Source organism: Mustela erminea, chromosome 19 (assembly GCF_009829155.1).
Source record: "Mustela erminea isolate mMusErm1 chromosome 19, mMusErm1.Pri, whole genome shotgun sequence".
Classification (NCBI taxonomy): domain Eukaryota; kingdom Metazoa; phylum Chordata; class Mammalia; order Carnivora; family Mustelidae; genus Mustela; species Mustela erminea.
The window spans coordinates 21,017,863-21,041,226 of NC_045632.1; the positions used below are offsets into that span (position 1 = coordinate 21,017,863).

Consider the following 23,364-nt stretch of genomic DNA (forward strand, 5'->3'; position numbering starts at 1 on the left):
TCATGATAAATATTTTGAAGAAAGAGAACAGATTGCAGGGAGACTCACCTGTCTTGGTGGTCAGGGCAGGCTTCCCTGAGCAAGCAGCATTTAAGCAGATCGGTGAAGAGGGAGAAATGAGTAGGATGTGGTGGGCCAGGAGGGGTGTCTTTTCTTTCTGAGCAAACCTTACAAAAGAGACTGCTTTTAAGGGTACTATGTAGAAATGGTGAGAATATGCTGCAGAAGTTAAGGAAAGGTTGTGAAAGTGCCCTGGTAAGGTGTGCAGGGAAGGCTGATGCTGCTGGAGGGTGCGGGTTCTTCTTCTCCTGTCTCACCTGGCTTTAGGGTTCCAGTGGGGAGTGAGGGCACCGTTTCAGACATAGGTTGTTCACAGATGGAGATGAGAGACACTGGCACTACACGAGCCTGAGTGCATGTCCAGCAGGTGGGAGTGAGAGGCTGGCTCAGGAGAGAGGCTGGGAGTTGGATACATGGTGGTCACTCCCATGGAGGTGTGGACCCTAAGGCCAACGGGGAGAGGCATGAAAGCCAGAAAAGCTGTGGTCAGAATTTCCGCGAATTCTTCCATTTTGGAGGACCCAGGAGGGATTGTCAAGGAGGTGGGGAGGAGTAGAGTGAAGAGGGGACCGCACAAATTCAAAGGGAAGATACGTTGAGAGGATGTAGGGGTGAGTGGAGCCTTGGAAGTAGGGAGAAAAGGATAGGGAGGGCCCTAGTGAGTGGCTCATGTGCCTTCCTCCTCCCTGTGGCACGGAGCAGCTCTCAGGGAGCCCCACAGAGCTGCCCTCAACAGAGCACAAGTCGACAGGACCCATGTTCCTGCCTAACCTGGTCTTCGTGTGCTCCAATGCCCTGTAGAGCTCGCTGCTGCACCAACCACAAAGTACAGGACAGAGATGGGCATGTGGGGCTGAGGCAGGAGGGGGACACTTTGGGAACGGCGCCAAAGAGTCAGAGGCTGGGGCCGCATGCCCCAGGGAGGAAGAGATACTGGGATTCCACAGTGGGCTGCAGAGTACCCCCCCCCAACAAGCCCCAGCACCCAGGCTACCAGCCCGGCCAGCTGCCAAAGCCCTGCCTGGTGCGTCTTTCTGCCTCAGCTATCGATGAGCTGCAAAACTTCACTCGAGGGTCCTGCTGCTGCCATCAAGACACCCTCTGGTCCTGGCACCCTGCTGGCCATGCAGTCACTGGGCAGCAGCGGGCTCTTCCTCCTGGGAGAGACACTTTTCAACAGACTCTGGGATGGCAGGAGAGTGGATGTGGATGAACCGGTGGGTGGTGGTCATGAGTTCTTGGCCCACCAAATCAGATGTAGCAGGTGGGTGGGGGAGATACTGTGGCATTATGTTTCTGGAAACATTGTGCTAGTCTAATCAGTTCCGGGCAATCAGTTAATTTGGAACTGCCCAGTTGTGTCTGGGATGGCCCATCCCCTTGTCCCCGGGATGGAGTGGTGGTGAGCAGGTGGGCATGGGACCGGCCCCACATCCTTCAGTATTGCCAGCACCTGTGGGCATCTCGCCCTGCAGCCAGGAGCTTCAGCTCCGTGTGGTGCTTTCTCTCCCAGAGAACTGCACCTTCTTCCCAGGGGCGTGGGAAACGGTGGTGTCTTTCTGTGCTGCCCTGAGCCTCTGGGAGCTGGATGGGGCTGAAGGGGACCTTCCCGCCTCAGCCCCACATGCCAATCTCTGTCCTGTCCTTTGTGGTTGGTGCAGCAGCGAGCTCTACAGGGCATTGGAGTACACGAAGACCAGGTTAGGCAGGAACATGGGTCCTGCTCAGACACCCACGCAGGCCGTGGGCCCCACCCTGTTGTCCCCTCTGACTTTTCCTCTTCCTTAGACCAGTTTTTTGTTTTTTTTTTTTAAAGATTTTATTTATTTATTTGACAGAGAGAGATCACAAGTAGGCAGAGAGGCAGGCAGAGAGAGAGAGGAGGAAGCAGGCTCCCTGCTGAGCAGAGAGCCTGATGCGGGACTCGATCCCAGGACCCTGAGATCATGACCTGAGCCGAAGGCAGTGGCTTAACCCACTGAGCCACCCAGGCGCCCCCTTAGACCAGTTTTGATGAGGTGATGGGAACACCTGGATGGCACAGGATTCCTACTTTCTCCCCACCTGTTTTTCAGCTTTTGAGAGACAAAAGTAAACAATCTGACTCCACTGTGCTCTTGTTTTTAACAGGAGAGGCTTTGCATCGAACTGTCTGCCCAGGGGACGGTGGTATGGAGCACAGAGTCATTTCACGGTGCTGCAGTCTCACAATCATGGGTGCCCACCCCTCCTGCTCTGTGCTTCCCATGTGGCCCCTATGAGCACCTGCCTCCATGCCACAGCCACATCGTGCTAAGGCGGAGTTACAAGGGGCAACCACAAGTTCACGTGCAGGTGAGATCTTGTGTCAGCTCGAGAAGAACTGCCCCTCCATGTCTTTGGGTCTGGAGATGTAAGGAACATGTACACAAAGCAGGGGGATCACAAGGAAGGAAGTAATTTCCCTGCCTTCCTGGGTGGATGAACCTTCTGGGGTCCACAGATATTTCCCTTGGTAGCCTCAGTGGGCCTAAGCTAACCCTCAGTGTGGGGGTTTATATGAGAAAAGGGACTTGAAGTGAGTGGAGAGTCAAGTGTTGGAAGAGGCTGGGGTTCATGGTGGTCTTGGGCTTCGTTACTACATGCATGCATCAAGATTTGGGACCTAGAACCTGAAGGATGCCTTGACGCTGTGTGATGAAAGGGACATAGGGATTTTGCTGAGGATGTACCATGCACCAGACACTGTAGACAGAGGTGTCTCTGCGCTTGCCTTGCTCTTAGTGGCTCAGCATCCAGGGTTAGTGGCAGGACCACACACAGATGCTTGCATGAGAGAATGCGGCTCAAAAGTTGGTCCCTGCCTGTCTAAATGGGTGGCTGTCTGGGACATTGAGAGAAATATGAACAAGGCATAGAAGTCAAAACAAAGGGGGGAAGAATTCACTTTCCTAGGGATAGGGTAGTAGATGCTTCCAGGGAGTGTGACACTGAGAACCTTGAGGCTTGGTGTCTAACCCTGGCATTGCCATGGGACACTCTGGGGGCCTGGGCCATATTTTTGCCAAGTCTGCTATTGACTAGACCAGAGGCTGTGCACGTAGATGCTGGGTTGGTGAAATACTTGGGTGCGGTGTGCTGGGAGGGGCCGGCAAACTGACATGAGCATCCTTGCTAAATGGGGCACCTGCAGTCCTATCCTGGCCTTCTATACCACATGGCATTATGGGCCCAGTTGGCCCAGTTGGGCCTGGAGAATCTGGGAATTTGAACGTTTGTGAGAAATCTCCAAATTTTTAAGTGGCAAGTGTTTCAAATAAAAAGGAAGAACAGCACTGTATGGGGCAAAAACTCTGTGGGTCAGATTTGTAATTCTTGGCCTGGGGACTAGGTGCTCTCTGAGGTTTTCCCCAAGTTGTTGGTTTGGGAATTAGTGTCAGGCTGTGATTCTCTGTGGTGCAGAAATTCTGCCAATGAGGTCAGAATGCACGGTGAAGTACCCTTTGCCAGCTGGGTGTTTGGGGCCACCACATCCTCCAGAAAACCCAAGGATAGCACCCGGACCCAGTCTTACTCCCTCATCAGATAGCCCTACCCTCATTTGTTCATTCATTCGATAAATAATTACCAAAGCCTTTTTGTGCCAGATTCATTATGAATACAACTACTTTTCAGGATTTTCTAAGGTTCTCCATGTAAATGGATTCGCCAACCAGGTAATACTGCACGCTTCTCTTTTGGTTGGGAATGCAAGGTTACCTTAAGGTTGTGGAACCCTTCAGGACCCAGGGGCTGCTGGCCTGAAGACCAGGGGGCAAGCCGATCCCAGCTCCGCAGCTTTGAAAGTGTGCACACTCTGCTCATGGAGTCTGGTCCAGCTTTCCTGCCCTCCTCGGGGCGGGGCCAAGTCTGGGCGCTGGCAGTGTGAGGGCGAAGCCGCGGAGCAGCCAGCGGCTGAGAGGTGCACCTGGCCAGGCAAGCCCTCTGGAGTGGCCACTTCCCGGCTGCAGTAATTCATCACAGGCGGGCTCACAGATGTACTTAAGAAAGAAGGGATGATCTATTTTGTACATGCTCCTTAAAGGGATTCCATTTTAGCTCCAATTGTAATTTTTACCTTTTTCAGGGGAATTTATTGACACAGTGCCTAGCTAAGCCCTAGTTTTTGCCATCCTCCTTTTGTCTGCAAGCACACTCACCAGCGCTTAATTTGTCATAGCCCTGGAGGTATCAGAACTAATGAGCTTTGTTTGAATAGACTTTTTCCAGTTCATCTAGCACACTTTGGGGTAATCACTCAGTTTCTGTTTGCTTCGGATCCGAGGCATTGTGGGAAATATACGGAAATAATGGTTAAAAAAGCAGTATAAATTGGTAACAGCCACATTTTCTGCAAAGCCCTGAAGATGTTATTTTTTTAATTTCCCCACTTATTGAAGTATTGAGAGTGCTCTAAGTACGACCATTACAATATAATATCAGAGGAGAATCTGATAAAATGCTATTTTTCAATTAGCCAGGAGTTTATACTTTGCCTTCTTTAAGCAGTTCATAGCTAACAAATCTTTAAACAATCTAACCTCTTAAGGTTTGGAAGTGGACAGATAATAACCGTGAACACATAACAGTGTGTCAGCACTGAGAATTTAAAAATCTATTACAGGGATTACATACAGGAATGCTTTTTATTGGCCGGACAATTGCATTTCCATTTTTCCAAGGCAGCGCCTCACAGTCCCTGTGATACCACCAAGCACGTGGTGGAAGGTTTAGGGAGTGAAGCTTGGGAGCCGGGGCTGCACACACAGTGCAGGCAGGGCTGGGGGTTCAAGGACCTTGAACCCCCACTTCCTAGGGACTGCTGTCATCTGTGCCATCAGGATTGGCAGGCTGAGTCTAGGATAGGCCTTCCTTTTTAAAGGATTATGATGCATGTTCCCCATGACTAGAGATGTGGTTTGGAGGATTGCTTAGATCTGTGAAATGGGTCAAGGTGTGGTTAAACCTTTGATTACCCCAGAGTCCCTGCTTTGGGTCGGGGTGCGGGAGGAGGGTGCCTTTCCAAAATGTGGTGGGGAAGAGAATCCACCTCCATTCTGGGGGCCACCTCCTGCAGATTTCTGAAATCAAATCAAAGAAGCAGAGAGACATAGTGGCCTCCCCTCACCAGCGATGCTGGATGGCCTTTCCCTGTGGGGAGAGGCGGGAGTGGGTGTACATGGGTATGCCCAGTGCAAATTGCCCTTGGTGGGCAGGGCGTGTTAGCTCTGGGCTGGATGTAGGGGGTGGGCCTTGCTGTTACATAGTGGTGGTTGTAGTGAGCATGCTAAACCATCAGCCTGTCCAGCTAGCTATGGTCTAGACGAACCTGCAGTTACTTTCAGCTCTCACAGTATCCCCATGGATCAGGCAAGATTCCTCAGCTCCGTTTTGTAAACAAGGAAACTGGGAGTCTGAACTGGTAGGCATCCTGCCCCTTGATCACAGGGTGGCAAGCAAAAGGGGCATGACTTGAACTCGGTGCTTTCAATTTTGTCATGCCTTCCCAGTCTTCCTTGTGTGACACTTCTAGGGCTAGTAAGTATCACCACCAGCAGCCACAGCAAACTCTCACCCGTGCCCCTGGAACCCGAGACCCAACGCCTGGCTGTGTGGGGTGTCCTAAGGTGAGGAAGAGGCCCCGATCTCTGGGGACAGAACTCCAGTGACAGAACAGATGCCGAGTGACAGTACAGGAAGCAGTGGCAGTGGAGATGGGGGTGGGAGGGTGCATCGAGGGCCAACATCCCAGTCTGAGGCAGCATGGGGACAGCTGCCTTCATCTCTCCAGGAGCTTTGCTCCCTTTAGCACCAGGCTTGAGGAGGCTTTGTCCTTGGAGAGCCACTGACAGTGGGCTGAGGACTCCTGCTACAGAATTCATCTGGAAAGGCAGAGGTGGAAGGTTGGGTCCAGGGCTGCCAGGTGAGGAAGAGTGTGGGCAGTTCTGGGGTGCCGAGGAGCCATGCAGGATCCTGGGGAGCCAGAGACATGGTGACATTTGCATTTGGAGCTGTCACTTTAGAGTCTTCAAGGGGAATGGGTCAGAGAGGCTGAGGTTGCACAGGGGAGAGCAGGGAGGTTTTCTGGGCCCATCTCTTCACCTGCAGGATGAGGTTGTTTGACTGATGTCTCAGGCACTGCTGTGTAACAAACACCCTCAAACCTGTGCCTTAAAGAAACCACTATTCTGGGGGTTGCTAGGCAATTCTACTGCCTTTGCCAGCCTCATGGTTTCTGCTAGGCTTGCTCACACACACGTGTAGAGAGCTGGAGGGCTCCAGGCAATGGATGGTCTGGGTTGGCCTCACCTGAATGTCTGGGGCTGTCCGGCCATCAGCAGGGGCACCTCTTTTCTTGCCCTGTGGGCTCCCATCTTGCAGCGCCCGAGAGGGTGACAGACCGGACAGTGCGCACAGACCCTCTCCTTTCTCTACTTCTGCCAAGGCTGGGCCTCAGTCTGACCCTACAATTTACGCTGACCTGCAGAAGCTGACTCTCTCCATGTGTGGGCTGGGAGTGAGCTCTGTGATTTTAATGATAGCTATTATTATGATTGAAACCACAGTTACTCACATAGTTCCTATTTTAAAGGGTAAAAGGAAGAACACAGGGAAAATTCCACATTGCAAATATTCTTAAGTTTCTTCTTAAAATAAGTGTCAAAACCACATTAAGAGGGATTAACTCTATAATTTTGCTAGTCCTGAAGAACAGCATGTCAGCAGGAAACCCTGATGCATGTGTGCTGCCTCAGGCTTTCCAAATGCTGTCACCTGTGTTCTATCTTTTGAGCACCCAAACCAACCTTGAGAGGAAGATGGAAGGGATATTATTTAACTTCCATTTAGGGTTTAAAAAAATGGAAACCTAAAGAAAGGACTGTCCAAGGTTGGTTGCACAGTAGGGCCTTGGACTCTAGGGTTGAGTTTCTTTCCACTTTGCCTCACGATCCCTACTAGTCATCAGTAGTGGCCCACTATGACCCCTGGATCTTTCTCTTTTCTAATGAAACTTATTTGGCTCTTATTTAACAATGTGATGCATTGCTTCTGGCAACACATGTTCTCCTAGAAGACTAAGCTTTGGATTGTGAGGGATCCAATAGCTAATTTGAAATGAAAATCATCCTATTTGCATTGTCATTTTGAGTCTCTCTAAGGTACATTGCCAAGGACAGGGCCGATAAAAATACCCTGTGAACTTTATCTCTGAGCATCTCTCTGTAATTGAGATGGGGTATTCTTTCTTCTGGAATTTTTCAGAGATGACCACGCATACACCCTCTAAACAGCTATGTTCAAGCAAGTTTTCCTGTAATTTGAGATTTGTTCCCCCCATGTTTTCTGAAGGCCTTGAGAACATTCTGCTTGAGTTTCCCCTTCTAACCCTGCAGATGCCTTTGCATGCCTCTGAGTGTGGTTCCTCCAGCACACCCAGCCACATGGGGGAGCTCAGAGGGAGCTCAGGAGTTCCAGTCAGGCAGGTAGTGCCCTCATGTCTGAGGATGGCAGACCTTTCCCTCCTCCGAGGTCTAGCAAAGCCCCTGTGAACACGGAGATATTCAGGGCTCTTCCACTCTGGGGACCAGAGAGCGAGCCCTAGATTGGCATTCTCATCTCACATTGGTCACTAACTTGCTGTGAGATTTTCTGTAAGTCACTCCACCTCTCTGATCCTCCATTTCCTCATTGTAAGTCCACACTCTGATTCTGACTCTACAAGGGGTATTGCTTGAGAGGGTGAACGGGGTATGCAGGGAAGGGTTGTCTTTTCCTGCCTGGAAGAGAATTTGCTTATTCAACTGAATTCACAGCATCCTGGCCTGTCAGGAGGGGTGGTTTGGAGGTATTAACGTGGATGTCAATTGGTTCCAATTTTGTGTAATCCACGGCAAGACAGACATTCTGTTAATTTCACAGAGTGAATTCTTGCAGCTTAAATCATGATGCAGAGTGAAAAAAATGTTGTAGATAAATATTGCCTGAACTCACTCAAACTTGTGATATCATAAAAAATGCTTTCTTAAGTTGTTAAACCCTGAGCTCTCTGATTCATAGATTCCCAAAGCCAACCCTTCTGTTTTCTCTTTAGTACTTTGAGCTTATAGAATATAATCCCTTGGATGACGACAAAACCAGAATAGTTCATAATACTGATCGCTTATAAGGCCCTTTCTCAAATGCCATCTCATTTTGTTGGCACAACAACCCAGGTGGCTTGGCGCAGTGAACCGACGGAGATTCCTTCCCCTCACAGTCACCTGGGGATGTGCGGATGAAAGGGGCCCCTCCCTGGGCCTCTCCCCACCTGGAGGAAGGTGAGTGTTTATTTTCATGAGATTCAAATGACAGAAGCATCAAAAGTAATGGCTCCCTATTTTTGGTTCTGGGAGGAGCCTTTGGGAATTGATTTCCCAGGCTGGGGCAGTCAGGACTGCAGCCCTTGCCTGTGAACCTGGACTTGCAGGTGCCTGGGCCTCACAGCCTGTATCCCACCACCATCCCTGCACCGCATAGATTACAAGCTCCTGAGGGTAGGAACCAGATGCTCTAATTTTCTTATGTTCCCCCTTTCCCCAGCCAGAGCCTACTAAATGCATCTTGAAACTCTTACAGAGGGAGTTTCTTTCTTTTTTAAAAATTACTATGATTATTTTACTTTTTATTGATTTCATTTTCTAAAAAGAAGAGATTGTATTTCTTTATTTAAGATGGGCAGAGGGAGAGACCATCTTTTTTTTTTTTTTTTAAAGATTTATTTATTTATTTGACAGACAGAGATCACAAGTAGGCAGAGAGGCAGACAGAGAGAGAGGAGGAAGCAGGCTCCCTGCTGAGCAGAGAGCCCAATTCGGGGCTCGATCCCAGGACCCTGAGACCATGACCTGAGCCGAAGGCAGAGGCTTAACCTACTGAGCCACCCAGGCGCCCTGAGACCATCTTTTTATAAAAACTATTTTTATTAACATATAATGTATTATTTGCCCCAGGGGTACAGTTCGGTGAATCGTCAGGCTTATACACTTCTCAGCACTCACAATAGCACATACCCTCCCCAATGTCCATAACGCAACCACCCTGTCCCTACTCCTAGCAACCCTCAGTTTGTTTTTTGAGATTAAGAGTCTCTTATGGTTTGCCTCCCTCCTAGTCCCATCTTGGTTCATTTTTCCTTCCCTACCACCCAACCGCCTCACTCTGCCTCTCAAATTCCTCATATCAGGGAGATCATATGATAATTGTTTTTCTCTGATTGACTTATTTCGCTCAGCATAATACCCTCTATTTCCATCCATATCATTGCAGATGGCAAGATTTCATTTCTTTTGACAGCTGCATAGTATTCCATTGTGTATATATACCACATCTTTATCCATTCATCTGTTGATGGAAATCTAGGTTCTTTCCATAGTTGGGCTATTGTGGACATTGCTGCTATAAACATTCAGGTGCATGTGCCCCCTGGGATCACTACATTTGTATATTAAGCAGATTCCATGCCAAGTGCCGAGCTCAATGCAGGGCTTGATCTCAGGACCCTGAGATCACGACCTGAGCTGGAACCAAGAGTCAGATGCTTATCTGACTTGGACCAACCAGGTAACACTTCAAAAGGGCCTTGTGTGGCTATCCTGAGGTGGGAGGTCTGTGGCTCGAGGCTGACCCCAGTCTTTGCTCACTGTCTAAACGGTCGCATAAGCCTAAAAAGAGCAAGGACTCATCCTGAATATTCATTCGGTTCTTTGACATTTATGAACAGCAGATTTAATTATTCCAGCACCTGTAAGGCAGATGGAATAAACTATCTTTCTAGATGCACCAGCAGAAGCTCTGAGCTCCTATGACTCGCCCAAGGTACCAGGGCAACTGTGTGGTTTGGATTCTGCTTGTTTGCTTAGCCCAAGGTGGAGCATAACTGATGCAGGGTGTGAACAAGGTGCTCTGCAGAGACCCCTGAGTTCCTGTGATTGCTGCCGTAGCTCTCAGAGGGTCAGGAGAGCTAGGATGGGAGAAGCCAGGGGGTGGGAGCTGAGTGTTTTCTAGCAATCAGCAGTGAGTTATCAGTTGCTTTGGGAGACATTGGGCTGGGAACCCAGCCCAACACCTTCCCTCCCTCCTCACTCTGTAAAGGGTTACTGATGGGCACCAGCAGGAAGCAGCTTGAGGGTACCCCACAGTTGCTGAGCACATTTTCTCTCTCTAATACATGCCATTGAGCTGCTTGGGGCAGTGGGCAAGTCCGTCTAGAGAGGGAGTACAGCACAGCCGGCAGGAGCAGAGGCGTGGAAGCCGGCCTTAAACACACTGGAGTCTGGCCCGCCCAGAGTAGCGGGGGGCTAGGGGTGGTCAGGGCCTGCACACTTGAGTGCACATCTTGGACTCACAGGTTTTTAGGCATGTATCTAACTTCTCCATAAGCCCACCGATTAGGAAAAAAAGGAAAGTGAACCAAGGTTGGTTCTAGAACCTGAATGCAATGTGGGAATGGACCCTGAGCTGGGCCAAAACCCACAGGACCTCCTAGGTCATGAGTGTTCTTGGTCACTCTGTTGTGCTCTTGGGGAATGACTAGTGCAAGGGGTGGGAGGAATTCAGGCTCTGCTGTTCCAGTGTCCTTTTGACCAGGGATTTGGGGGAGGGGGTGGTCTAACATGTCTCCTTTATAACGTTCAGCAATGATAATGCTTATATCCATCCTGGGTGTGGGCCTGAAGCCACAAGCTGGGAGCCCTGGGCTGGATTTGGCCACCGGAGTATTTTTTTATTTAGCCAGCAGAGTAGTTCTTTTGTTTACTTTAAAAAAGGGAACCAACGTTTAAAAAAAAACGAAGAAATTGTCGGAAAACGTCCAGATTTCCAGCTTTCATAAAAAATTCAGACTATCTGGCCATGTGGAGCAGTTTTTCTTTGCAGGACTGTCTATTCGAACAGGGCTACAGTTGCCCCCCTTCAAAGGGATTAGGTGTTTAAAGTTAGCCACAGTCCCCACTGCCCCCTAGTGTCCCTGAAATGGGGGAACAGAGTCAGACGCTGCCTATACTGTGCTCGCATTGTGGGTTTCGCACAGGAGGTGAAGGATTATCTGTTTCCATGTCTTTCCCCAAAGAGGGAGCAGGAGATGGTTTCTTCCTAAACAGTCTTTCTCTTTCTGTGACCTTCATGGGCCCAGCAGTCATTTGCTCACAAGACCATGGGGATAAACAGACTTGCTCAGATGAAAGTGGGGTGAAGAGAAGCTGCTGTGACCTAACATCTCCAGATGTGTTTAAGAGATCTTCAAGGATAAGGATGGGGGGATTCAGCAGGGACAGGTGGTGAGGACCCGGCTGAAGTCAGGTACAGCTTAGTAAGGCATAGCTGGTTGAGGGCAGTTTGGGGTTTCACCAGCACCTCGAGGCAATTGCTCAGAATCTAAGAGTTCATTAGGTGAGGCTCAATTTGCAAATCTTAAAATGACAGTTTCTCACTTGGCAATCTCTGGTGTTAATAAGTCGGTTACGAATGCAGGGTTAAATGAAGCAGGCACCCAGCTTGTGCGTGTGTGTGTGCGCGTGTGCGTGTGTGTGTTGTGTGTGTGTGAGCGTGTGTGTGACACACCATGTGTGGTTTCTTGGAGTCGGGAAAAATCTGTCAGCCTTTCTAATACTGACTTAGTTTTGACAACAGAATAAGATGTATTTTGAACACATGCACGTCCTGCCTTTTCCAAAGGGGGGCTAATGAGTGTGGGGCCCCGGAGGAAGGAAGGAAGGGAGGGTGCGGCTGGGTTTCCTTCTGGGGTATTTGCTTGTTGAGCTTCTTCTGGGGACAAAGGGTCTGGGCATCTGTGGGCCACCTGGGCTCTGATGGCCTCTCGGGCTTGTCTCGAGGGCCAGAGAGGGCTGCGGAACTCCTTTGGACATTGAGCTTTCTTGTTAAAGGCGTTTCAAAAGCCAAATCTCTCCCCCATCTCCGCCGCTCCTCCCAAGATGGTTCTGCAACTCCCTGTGAAATGGGAAGCAATTTGGTCAGTGTGGCCTATAGAATAGAATAAATCCTTTAAACCAATTGTATAAAAATGCAAATTTAAGGCAAGCAATTAAAAACACATAGAAATGAGAGATTTGGATTTTGCAGAGCTAGCTTTCTGCAGCCACTGTCAGATCTCTGTGCAATTTATCTGGATTCCGTCAGTGGTGACCAGACTGGATTTTGATAAAGAGCCGCAAACCTGTCCTTCTCCAGCTTCTGTGACTTGCCACACACTCCATTCAGGCTGGAGCGTCCGCACAATCCCTTGCATAATTTGGACTTAATCATTTGTACTTCACAGCCTCTGAGAGGCCTCAGACTTGGGAGGTGGGGACAGATTTGGCTTTTTAATCGCCTTGTATATTGTGTAGCTCGAGATAAATGACACCGACTGTCTGAAATCTACATTCTTGCTTCTGATGCAAAACTGTAATTAATTTTGTGCAGTGTTTCAGAATTGATCGTGGTCACTTGAATTTCTAATTTTTCATTCACTTCAAAGACCTGTTTTTTTTTTTTTTCCTCCCTCTCCCTTTTCCTTAAAGGAATGTGCTCTGTGTCCGGGAGTGCGCTGCAACGCTGGTGTACTAAATGATTCTCTTATGCCTCTTTTTCAGTAAGGTGAAACAGAGGTCAAGGCCTATGGCTGGTGTTTATCTCTTAGCGTGTATTCAGATGTATTTCCCGACCTATAGGAAATACTATCAAAACTTACTAAATTATAACTAAATAGTTTGGCGGCACTTTTGTATTGTAAAAGGCTCAAAAAGCTTCATTCACACATCCTATTCACTATAAGACAATTAAGCACAATTTAGGCAATAATTACCCTAATTAACTACACTATAATGTTTGTATTCAAGATTATAGCAACGTTGTATCACTTCGCTCTTTAAATAATAACAAGGTTTCCTAATTTCTCTGTATTGATAGTTGTTGTATGTGATTCTTTGTTTGGTATATTTCACTGTAAAAATATTTGTCAGTGAAAGATTGAACAATATGAATGAATTTGATTATGCCATTGTCAAAAGCCCCATGCATCACAATCCCTTGTTTTTAATCACTACTGTAAACCTTGCAGCCGGAGGGCATAGTTTTAATTTGGGTGTCTTACTAATGAAAAGAAAAAAATAATTGTTTTGCCAGGATTTAATAATAAGCAATAAAATCAGCCAACCAGATTTTACCTCTGCATTCAATCTCTTTTTTATTATAAAACATTTTTGTCCTTTTTTTAGATTACAGGCGTAGATACTGAACATTTTACTAATAAATATTTCAGTTTGCTTATGGAGGCTAATGCTGTCATCTGAATATGGAATTATATTTCTTTCATGCTTCATTATCATTTCATGGTAGTAATGACAGTGAGGCAATGGAATATTTACAGGCTTTTCAGAAGACATTTATCCAATACATTCCCTGAAGGGCACCTAGGCTTAAAGATACATTATCCTTTTGTAAAGCTCTGCCCAGAATCCCAATTCCTGAATCAACCAATCAGAACTTTTTTCCCCCTTTGACACTTAACCCAGTGATGAAACTTCCCTCCTCTCCACCCCCATTGGTGGGCCAATTATCCTGAAAGTTAAGAAAAACAGTCAGGGGGATATGGGCCTGTGATATCAGTTTACACAGTCTGTGAAATGGGTATGTAACTCATACCTTCACTGTTATCTTGGACCTTGGGTGTGACTTTGTTCCAGTTTTGTCTAAAGTGGTTCTTTCACTTCATTTATTTTCTAGATGGTTTCCAAGACTCTGGAGTTGTTTGTCTTATTTAATTGATGCTGCTAGGATGGTTGTAGGTGGTAAATCTCAGGTCACCGGGGATCTAAAGGGAGCAAACCTGTCATTATGGCTTCGAATGATGGTTCTTCTGATGGGTGGGAAGGGGGGAACCACTGGGGAGGGGAGAAGTTTTCTGTGTTCCTGCTGTGGTCTTGGGGACCAAGGGCAGAGCCTCCCTTGTCCCACAGAGCAGGCATCTCACTCTAGCGAGCTTGGGGACCACAGACAGCTGGCAAGCGTGTGCCTGTCTAAGTGGGTGGCTGTTCCTTGGTTCCTGACAGCTGGATGAACACAGCCCCATGATCATAGAATCTCCTGATTTTTTTCTTTTTTTGAATCTTCTGATTTTTTTTTAAGGGAAACCAGAAATCTGGATTTTTCCTGTGAAATTTCCTGATTTTTAAACATTGGCAATGATTTCAAATATTTTCAAACTACTCTGCAAATCAAATCAGACTGTGGGCTGTGTAGAAGACTGTGAGCTGCCAGGTGTGGGCCTGTAGTCGAGGGATGTGTTCTGGGCAGGCCATGGAGGCGGAGGGGGGGTATCCCTGTCCTGTTGCTCAGGTTGCCTGCTGCACAGGGTCACGCAGTCCCTGGGGGGTGCAGTCCTGCATTTGCCCCCACTCACCTTGCTCTGGGGACTGCAGGGCTATTGGCTTCTCTCCCTGGTCTCATTATTCTCACGGCTTAATTTGTCATTGTGCTTTGGAAAGGCATTTAGTGGCTAGTCTTGTGTGACTTTGATCTCTTCTAAAACCTTTTTCCGTGGACACGCTAACATCTGCCAGACTGTATGGATGCTTGTCTCATCCACATCTGTGTTCTCTTCAACACAGTTTGCTGCTTTCCCCCAGCCTTCAGAGCCCTGGGGCCCAAAGACCCTTCCTGAATGGTATTGAGCAGTTTCCAAGAAAAAGGCATCTTTGGAGCTATTTCCCAGCATTGAATGTAGGGAAGGAGCACTCAGATGCAGAAAATGTGGGAAAGCCTGTTGCTGCGTGGGTCCCACTGTCTCCTGGGTGCCGGGGCAGTGGGTGCATGGGTGTGCTGAGTGCTCAGCAGGACTTTGCTGTAGGAATCTCCTTGGGACTCTCTGATGCTGGGCTGATACTCAAGGGCAGATGGGAGGGAACAAGCTCTTTGGCAAAGGTGCTCTGTGTGATGCGGCCAAGATGCCTCATGGCCCTGTCACTACACCACTATCATGGTGGCTGGAAGCTGGAGATGTGTTCAGAGGGGAGCGAGGGGTGGGTGCAGGACCCAGGTGCAGCCGCTGACACGGAGCCAGGTTGCGTTACACCGTGACTCTGAAGGGTCCCCGCCCGGTCCACTGGGACAGGATTGCTGCCGAGGGAGGACCCCGTCCTGCACCGAATCTTGCTGGCAGCCTAGCACCAGCAATTCAGAAGAAAAGAGTGAGAACCAAGCTTTCCCTGGGGAGAACGAGGACACTGGTTTCCTCAGGCTTGTCCTTCTGCAGACATGTCTATATTTAGGTTTCCATATGATTAAGAAGCAACAAGATGTGAGACTTTCTGGTCTATGAGAGAAGATGAGTCAGTCTGGCCGTAATTGATTTGAAAAAGAAAGCAGGGCTGGCTCCCCCCTCCTCCCCAAGTGCATTATGTTTTTCTGTTCTGGGATGACTGCCAGGCCAGGTGGGAGAGGAGGACTTCCGAACTTGCACCGTCGTCTAGAAAAAGCCACAGCCAGGTCGTGGGGGGTTGCTGAGGCTCCACATTTTGGGAGCACGAAGGGATTTGTCAAGGAGAACTCTGGCGGGGGGGTTCCTAATCTTTTCATGGTCCTGCCTTGGTATCCAGCCTGAGATTGACGCCCAGTTTCAGGTCTCATAGGCACCACTGCAGAATCTAGATGTGGTGGTTTCTCATTTACTCTGGTGATTTGGGCTCTGGGCTCAGGGGAAGGCAGAGTGTGAGGAGAGCCTGGATGGAGGAGCGGGGGGAGCACCACCTGTGTGTGTGGTGGTCCTGAGTTTGGAGTTCTGCTCTTTTGCTCTTTGCTCTCTGGTCACACCCTGGTCCTGTCCAGAGCACTTTCACAGAAACACCCCTAAAGGGATTGCCAGATGAAATCCAGGATGTTCAGTTCAATTTGAATTTCAGAAAACTAAAAACCAAAACCAAAACCAAAACCTGAATTTCAGATAACTAATCATTTTCTGTTTCAAACACATATGCAATACGCTAATATTAAATTTTTCCCTGTAGTATATTATTTTAGTGTTTCCTAACAGTACTTTAAAAATACATGTTATACATATTGGGGGACGTATTTATGCTAAAAACTTATTTGTTTATGTGAAATTGAAATTTCACCAGGCATCCTGAATTTTTATTTGCTAAACTTGGCCATACTGTCACTGAGACCATGCACTTGAGATACCTTGATTCTGCTCAAGTCTACTTGAATAGGGAGACTTGACCTTTTTTGCGTAGCTTACAGGTATCTGTTTGGAAGCAGACAGAAAGTGGGTTACCCGTCCACAAATGCTTAAGCCAGTCGTCCACATTGCTCATCAAAAATCTCATTGGAGTTTTCTGGGCTGGGTGAATTTTTGCTTTATTCATCCCTGTAGAATAAAAGAAGGTGCCATGTCGAACACCTGTGCTAATGTCTCCCCATGTGTCCCCACTCTCCCCCAGGATCCACAAAGATCCCAGACACTGAGTCTGCCCACCCAGTGCCCAGGCTGAACTCTGTTCAGGTTTGTGATCCCAGGGGCTTGCCAGGGGATGCCCTTCCTCTCTACTCTCCTCCTCTCACACACTGGCCTCAACCCCAGAGAAGCCAGCTCTGCAGAGGCTGGGATGTAGGGAGAAGTCCCATGGGATGCACATAGCTTTTCAACCACGATTGCCGTGGGCCAGGAGAAACATTACCTTTGTTATTTGTTTCCTCCCATATTCTTTGAACTTGTCGCAAAAAAACCTGTGTTATTTTTAGAACATCCAACCCTGATGAAGAGGAAATTCAATGCGGTAGGATCTTAGAGGCTTCTGCCAAGTGGGTCATGAGGACACCAAGGAAATTCACTCTTCAATATTCAAAATATATTTCCAAACTCTTACCCACTGCTGGATGGGGGTAGGGGAAGACAATTATGGCATAAAAATCAAGTCATGATGATAAACGCGCCCAGTGAACCTAGTTCCTGTTTGCCAGGATCTGGACTCATCCGAGGGAATAAATCCCAGAGTGCAGTGTTGTTCACTGATCTTCAGTGAAATCCACCCCTTGCCCCCTGTGTGTATTTTCTCCCCCAGGACACTTTCTTGGCCTGGGTGTCCTGGTGCCACGTGGGGACGGACAGGGCCTTGTCTAGAACCACTCCAACCCAAAGGATGGCCTGCAGATCCCTGCTGTTTCAGAGAAAGGCTCTTGCCCTTGGGGTCATCGAACTTGGAAATGCTCCACACCCTGCCCACCACGGAAGGCCCAGGATGCTGGCGGAGGCCAAGGTTTGAGGCCCGCGGTCTGCTCCAGTGTCTGCTGGGCCACCCCCCAACTTCTCCCAGCCCGGGAAGGAGAGAGGCAGTTTGGAGAAGACACATCATATTTTTGACGTAGGGCTCCAATCACAAAAAGCAGTGACGGCTACTGCAAATGTATCGATTTGTTTTTCCTCCATAGACCCGTGTGCTGTTTGTAGGTAGAGGGGGAGAAAGCCGGCGAACACAGTAGAATCTACTTCTTAGAAGCCTGGGTTATCAAACTCATTAATCTACATGTCAAGAGGCTAGGAATGAATAATTGTGTGTAGAATTTATCTGCCAACATGATAGCTACTTTTCAGCTTTCTCCTCAGAGCTCCTTCATTGCGGCGCCCCTGATTATACGCTTTGTCTTCTCTGTGTGAACCTGCTGCGGCGGTGGCGCGATGGGACCCCGGGCCCCTGCAAGGGCGGTGGCTGGGATGCAGCAGACCCTTGGCCACCTCCTGCATCCCCCGGGCCTGGGCCTGAGCAGGGAGGTGTGGCCTAATGAGGGCACATGGTGGCCACCCCATCGGAACAGCAGCTAATTGGAAGGAAATGCAAAGCCTGCTCCGCGCAGGGTTCTTCTCTGATTCAGTGCAAGTCTGCTTACTGCCCACGTGGGAGCGGGTGGTGGGGTGCTCCTGGCACCTTTAGGGCCCTTTGTCCCCATCAGAGCTGAGGGCTTTGAGTGGGAGACGCTGGGGTCTTTTGGGTGGGCTAGGGTGGGCTTCCTAGACCCTGGCACTGTGGGCTGGAGGCTCACCCCCAAGGAAATTCACTAAGAGAAGAAATTCATAAAATAATTCATAAAAGAAGGTGCCAACCCCCGATAGGGGTTGGTAAATGGTCGGAGACTGACGGCAGAGGTTAGTCAGCCAAGGGACTCTCGGGGCTGAGCGGACAGGAGAGAACACACGGGCTTTAGGTTTGTAAGACAAGGTGGCCAGCACACCTTAAAGTTAGAGGGACCCACGAGGACCGGGTGCACCAGGCGCCACCCCTGGGGGCCCCTTGCCCATTGCCAGGGGTGGACAGTTGCAGAGGGACAGCGTAGACAAGTGGTCTTTGCTTGGCCCTGTCGTCAGGTGCATCAAGTCCGTACTTTGCACAGTGACCCCCTTGCCAGGAGCATCCCCGGGCAGCCTCTGCCTTGTCAGCTACATTTATGATGTGCTCATAATTAAATGTCCGCCAAGCTCGCAGCGCGCTGACCACAGAGGGGCCATAAGCAGTGAGATAAATGAGACCGGGAGATGTAATATTGCTTCACTCGTGGGCTTCGGCTGATGTTAAAGATTGTCAGTGATAATTATTAATATGTGACCTGGTTGAGTCTTTACATGAACAATCACAATTTTAATAAAGTGGTAAACTCCACGCTCAGCCCGTGCGCATGTTCTGCATCAGACACCCTCACTTTATGCGTGTGGATTTTAGAACAGCCCTGCTTTCCTCTGTGTTGCGGGTGGTGTGATATCCCATTAGTGGAAACTTCCGCCCAAATACAAATAGATGCAAAGTCCGGCAAGGACAAAGTGTGCCCTCTTCCATGCCCTCACGTGCCGCATGAGGAGAGGATGGGCACAGGCAGCGGGTGAGGAGGGTAGGCCCAGCTTTTGCTAACCGCAGGTGCAGCTGCTTCTTTCTGCCTAGCCAGGAGGGAGCACCTGGGGATGCCTACTGCTTGCGCTGGTGTTGGTGTAACTGACACCACTGGTGTCCTATCCAGAACCCTCCTCTCTTTTTACCAGCTTCTGTGTACTCTGCCCTTAGCAATCCCACATGCCAGCTTTCTCAGAAGGCTGCCTTTTTGGCTCTGGAAACTTTTGACCTGAGTGGGGAACTGGAACTAACTTTCTCCTAGGACCCAGAATGGCCCATGGCCAAGGATTGTCTGCGCGGGAGGAAGAAGGCCGAGCTCTTCGCCTAGGAAGGGCAGCACAAACTTCAAGGTATAATTTATGATTTAACAAATGCTAGTCTAAATAATTGAGACCATGTTTGAAAAACTTAATTCATATGTTAAAAAATAACTTGAAGATAAGTGATATTTTCAAATATATATGTAATGCAAAAATTAATAATCCAAATAGAAAATCTCAGTTCATGTAGCAGTGGTCTAAGGAGCATTTGGGGAAGAAACAATCTCATGGGGTCTAGAGGAAAAGAAGAAAAATGTACTAACTACAGTGTGTTAAAAAGGAGAACCCAGAGACACAATTTCCCTTCCCTCTTTAAAAATTAAGGGCGCCTGGGTGGCTCAGTGGGTTAAGCCGCTGCCTTTGGCTCAGGTCATGATCTCAGGGTCCTGGGATCGAGTCCTGCATCGGGCTCTCTGCTTGGCAGGGAGCCTGCTTCCTCCTCTCTCTCTCTCTCTGCCTGCCTCTCTGCCTACTTGTGATCTCTCTCTGTCAAATAAATAAATAAATAATCTTAAAAAACAACAAAAAAAAAACCCCTCATTCCTTTAAAAAAAAATTAGGAAAATGCGGGAGTTAAACATAGAGGTTAAAGATTACTTTTGAAGCACTTAAAACCACTTAGTACTTGAATTCTAAACTGGATCAGGGCTTACTGAATACAATCACAAATAAAATAGATTTTAGAGATCAAGGATAGGACAGGAACGGAAACAAAAAAGCCAAGGGGGGAAAAAAAGGCTAAAATAAGATAAACAAGATCATGCAAAATGAAGTAAGAAAATGTGGGGACAGAATACTGGCATCAGACAAAATAGAATTGAAGCCAAAAATGTTAGTTACAGCAGAGAAACTATTTTTTTTTTTTTGGATGAATGATGTATACTATTCATCATGAATGATGAATGATGCTCCGTCACTTGTAAATTCTTTTCTTAGATTTAGTCAATAAATACTGAGCCAGAGCTGGTGATTCAATGTTAAGCAAGGCAGATAGGATTCCTTGTCTTCACTGGGCTCACAGTCTCATAGACTGAACTAGTCATGGATGCTAACATGCCAAGTGACATTCGGGTGAAATATGGTAAGCAAATTATCAGGAGTAGAAGAAGTAGAAAGATCCATGGTTGTACTAGAAAACTTTAAGACATCTTTTTTGGTATTTGGCAGATTTTGTAGGCAAAGATTCCATGGCTTGAGGTGGTTTCAAATAATAAAATTGTTTCTTAAATTGAGATGTTTCTTAAAATGAGAGATTATATCAGAGCCCATGAAGTACTCATAAAACATATATTGGCTAGAAAGAGAGAATCTAACAATTCTCGGTAACTCTATCTTACAAAAGGAACAAAAAGCATCATTGAAAATCTTAATTATTGTAATTTAAGAAAATTATTAAAACCTCTCTGAAATAACTTCTAATTCAAAGAGGAAATCAAAGCAATACTGAGGGGCCATTAGGAAATAAGGACAATGATAATACCATCAATTGGAATTTGTGGTTTTGGTCAAAGCTACACTAAGAGGAAAATATATAGCCTTAAATACCAAATCATTAACATAGAATAAAAATACATGAATTAAGCATCCAACTCACAATAAATTAGAAGGACAACAACAAGATACACCTGGAAAGATATTGATAAAGACAAAGCAGAAGGTTTTTCAAAGAATAAGAGTGGGAGAAAGACATTTGAGAAGTTATTCAAGTGAAACAGAGTGAAAAAACACATGTGATAGCATTAGAAATAAAAGAGAAATATTCATATATTCCAAAAAGTTAAAAGATGGTAGAAAATATAGTATATATTAACATAGATGTGTTGAAATGGATGATTTTCTAGGAAATTTTATGTGATGAATTTTAATGGTAGAATAGTTGAATAACAAAGGAAGGAAGTGAAAAAAGTGTTAAAACAGATGCTTGAATAGGAAATTTATTTAAATCTCTTAAGGGGAAGAGGATGATCATGCAATAATTATAGATGGAAAGCTTCCCAATTCACTGTATAGAGCAAGCATAATTTTACAGTGAACCTAATAAAAGTAGTAAACAAACAAAGCCTACAGGTCAACCTCCCTTGTAAACATAAATGTAAAAATCTGCATGTATTGCATGGAGCACTGGGTGGGGTGCATAAACAATGAATTTTGGAACACTGAAAAGAAATAAAAAATAAAAATTAAAAAAAACCCTTTGTATGTATATCTATGTCTTACTACATCTATATCTAAGCTTTATTGAGGTATAATTGAGATGCAGACAATCTCATGCCGGTAATATATACATCTCAGTGTGATTAGACATATGCATATACCCGTGATACTGTCATACTGTCACTACAGTCAAAGGACTAAATATATCCATCACCTCCAAACATTTCCTAATGTTCTTTCTTTTGTGTGTGTGTGTGTGTGTGTGTGTGTGTGTGTGTGTGTATTTGGTGGTAAAAACACTTAACATGACATCTGTCCTCTTAATGTATTTTAAAATATGCAATATAGTGTTGTTAACCATAAATACTCTGTTGTATAGCAGATCTCTAGAACTTGCTCATCTTGTATAACTGAAATTTTATACCAGTTGAATGACAGTTCCCCATTTCCTCGTCCTCTCAGCCTCTGGCACACATCCTTACATTTTCTGCTTCTATGCAGTTGACAATTTTAGATACCTCATCTAAGTAGAATCTTGTAGTGTTTATCCTCCTGTGACTGGCATATTTCACTTATAATATCCTCTGCATTCATCCCTGTTGTCAAAAATGGCAAGATTTCCCTCTCTCTCTCTCTTTTTGAGATTGAAAAGGCTTTTAATGAAAAGTTTAAATTACTCTTCCATCTTAAAAAAATGCTTTGTCAGTAGCCCTACAAATAGTGAACTCAGTAGAATTTTGGATTATGCAAAATATGATTCCGTAAGTTTTAAGAAACATATTTCCAAGTAACTTTTCCCCTTGTACCAAACCAGTTTCTGAGTTTTTAAAAAATAATTTTTATTAACATATAATGTATTATTTACCCCAGGGTACAGGTCTGTGAATCATCAGGCTTACACAATTCACAGCATTCACCATAGCAATTACCCTCCCCAGTGTCCATAACCCAGCCACCCTATCCCTTCCTCACCACCCCCCACAACCCTCAGTTTGTTTCATGAGATTAAGAGTCTCTTATAGTTTGTCTTCTTCCTGATCCCATCTTGTTTCATTTTTTCCCTCTCTACCCCTACAACACCCATGACCCCCACCTTGCCTCTCCAATTCCTAATATCAGAGAGATCATATAATAATTGTCATTCTCTGATTGACTTACTTCACTTAGCATAATACCCTCTAGTTCTATCCACATTGCAAATGGCAAGATTTCATTTCTTTTGATGGCTGCATAGTATTCCAAGTAATATAACACACACACATATATGCCACATCTTCTTTATCCATTCATTTGTTGATGGACATCTAGCTTCTTTCCATAGTTTGGCTATTGTGGACATTGCTGCTATAAACATTTGGGTGCACATGCCCCTTAGGATCACTACGTTTGTATCATTAGGGTAAATACCCAGTAGGGCTGGGTCATAGGGTAGCTCTATTTTCAACTTTCTGAGGAACCTGCATACTGTTTTCCAGAATGCCTGAACCAGCTTGCATTCCCACCAATAGTGTAGGAGGGTTCCCCTTTCTCCACATCCTCGCCAACATCTGTTGTTTCCTGACTTGTTAGTTTTAGCCATTTTGAGTGGTATGAGGTGGTATCTCATTGTGGTTTTGATTTATATTTCTCTGATGCCAAGTGATGTTGAGCACTTTTTCATGTGTCTGTAGACCATTTGGATGTCTTCTTTGCAGAAATGTCTGTTCATATCTTCTGCCCATTTCTGGATTGGATTGTTTGTTTTTTGGGTGTTGAGTTTGATAAATTCTTTATAGATTTTGGATACTAGCCCTTTATCTGATATGCCATTTGCAGATATCTTCTCCCATTCTGTTAGTTGTCTTTTGGTTTTGTTGACTGTTTCCTTTGCTGTGCAAAAACTTTTGATCTTGAAGTCCCAA

The 23,364-nt window shown here is 46.5% G+C and overlaps 1 protein-coding gene across 1 annotated transcript in view; it reads left to right on the forward strand.

Moving 5' to 3' along the window:
- The window catches only part of LOC116580125, a 124,927-nt gene extending 105,536 nt beyond the window's left edge, over positions 1 to 19,391 (forward strand). The window contains exons 5-6 of the mRNA XM_032326163.1: positions 2,191 to 2,394; positions 19,252 to 19,391. Of these exons, the coding sequence (XP_032182054.1) occupies positions 2,191 to 2,394; positions 19,252 to 19,317 (270 nt within the window). The 3' untranslated portion in view covers positions 19,318 to 19,391. The remainder of the gene's footprint in view (positions 1 to 2,190; positions 2,395 to 19,251) is intronic.
- Positions 19,392 to 23,364: the final 3,973 nt, after the last annotated feature.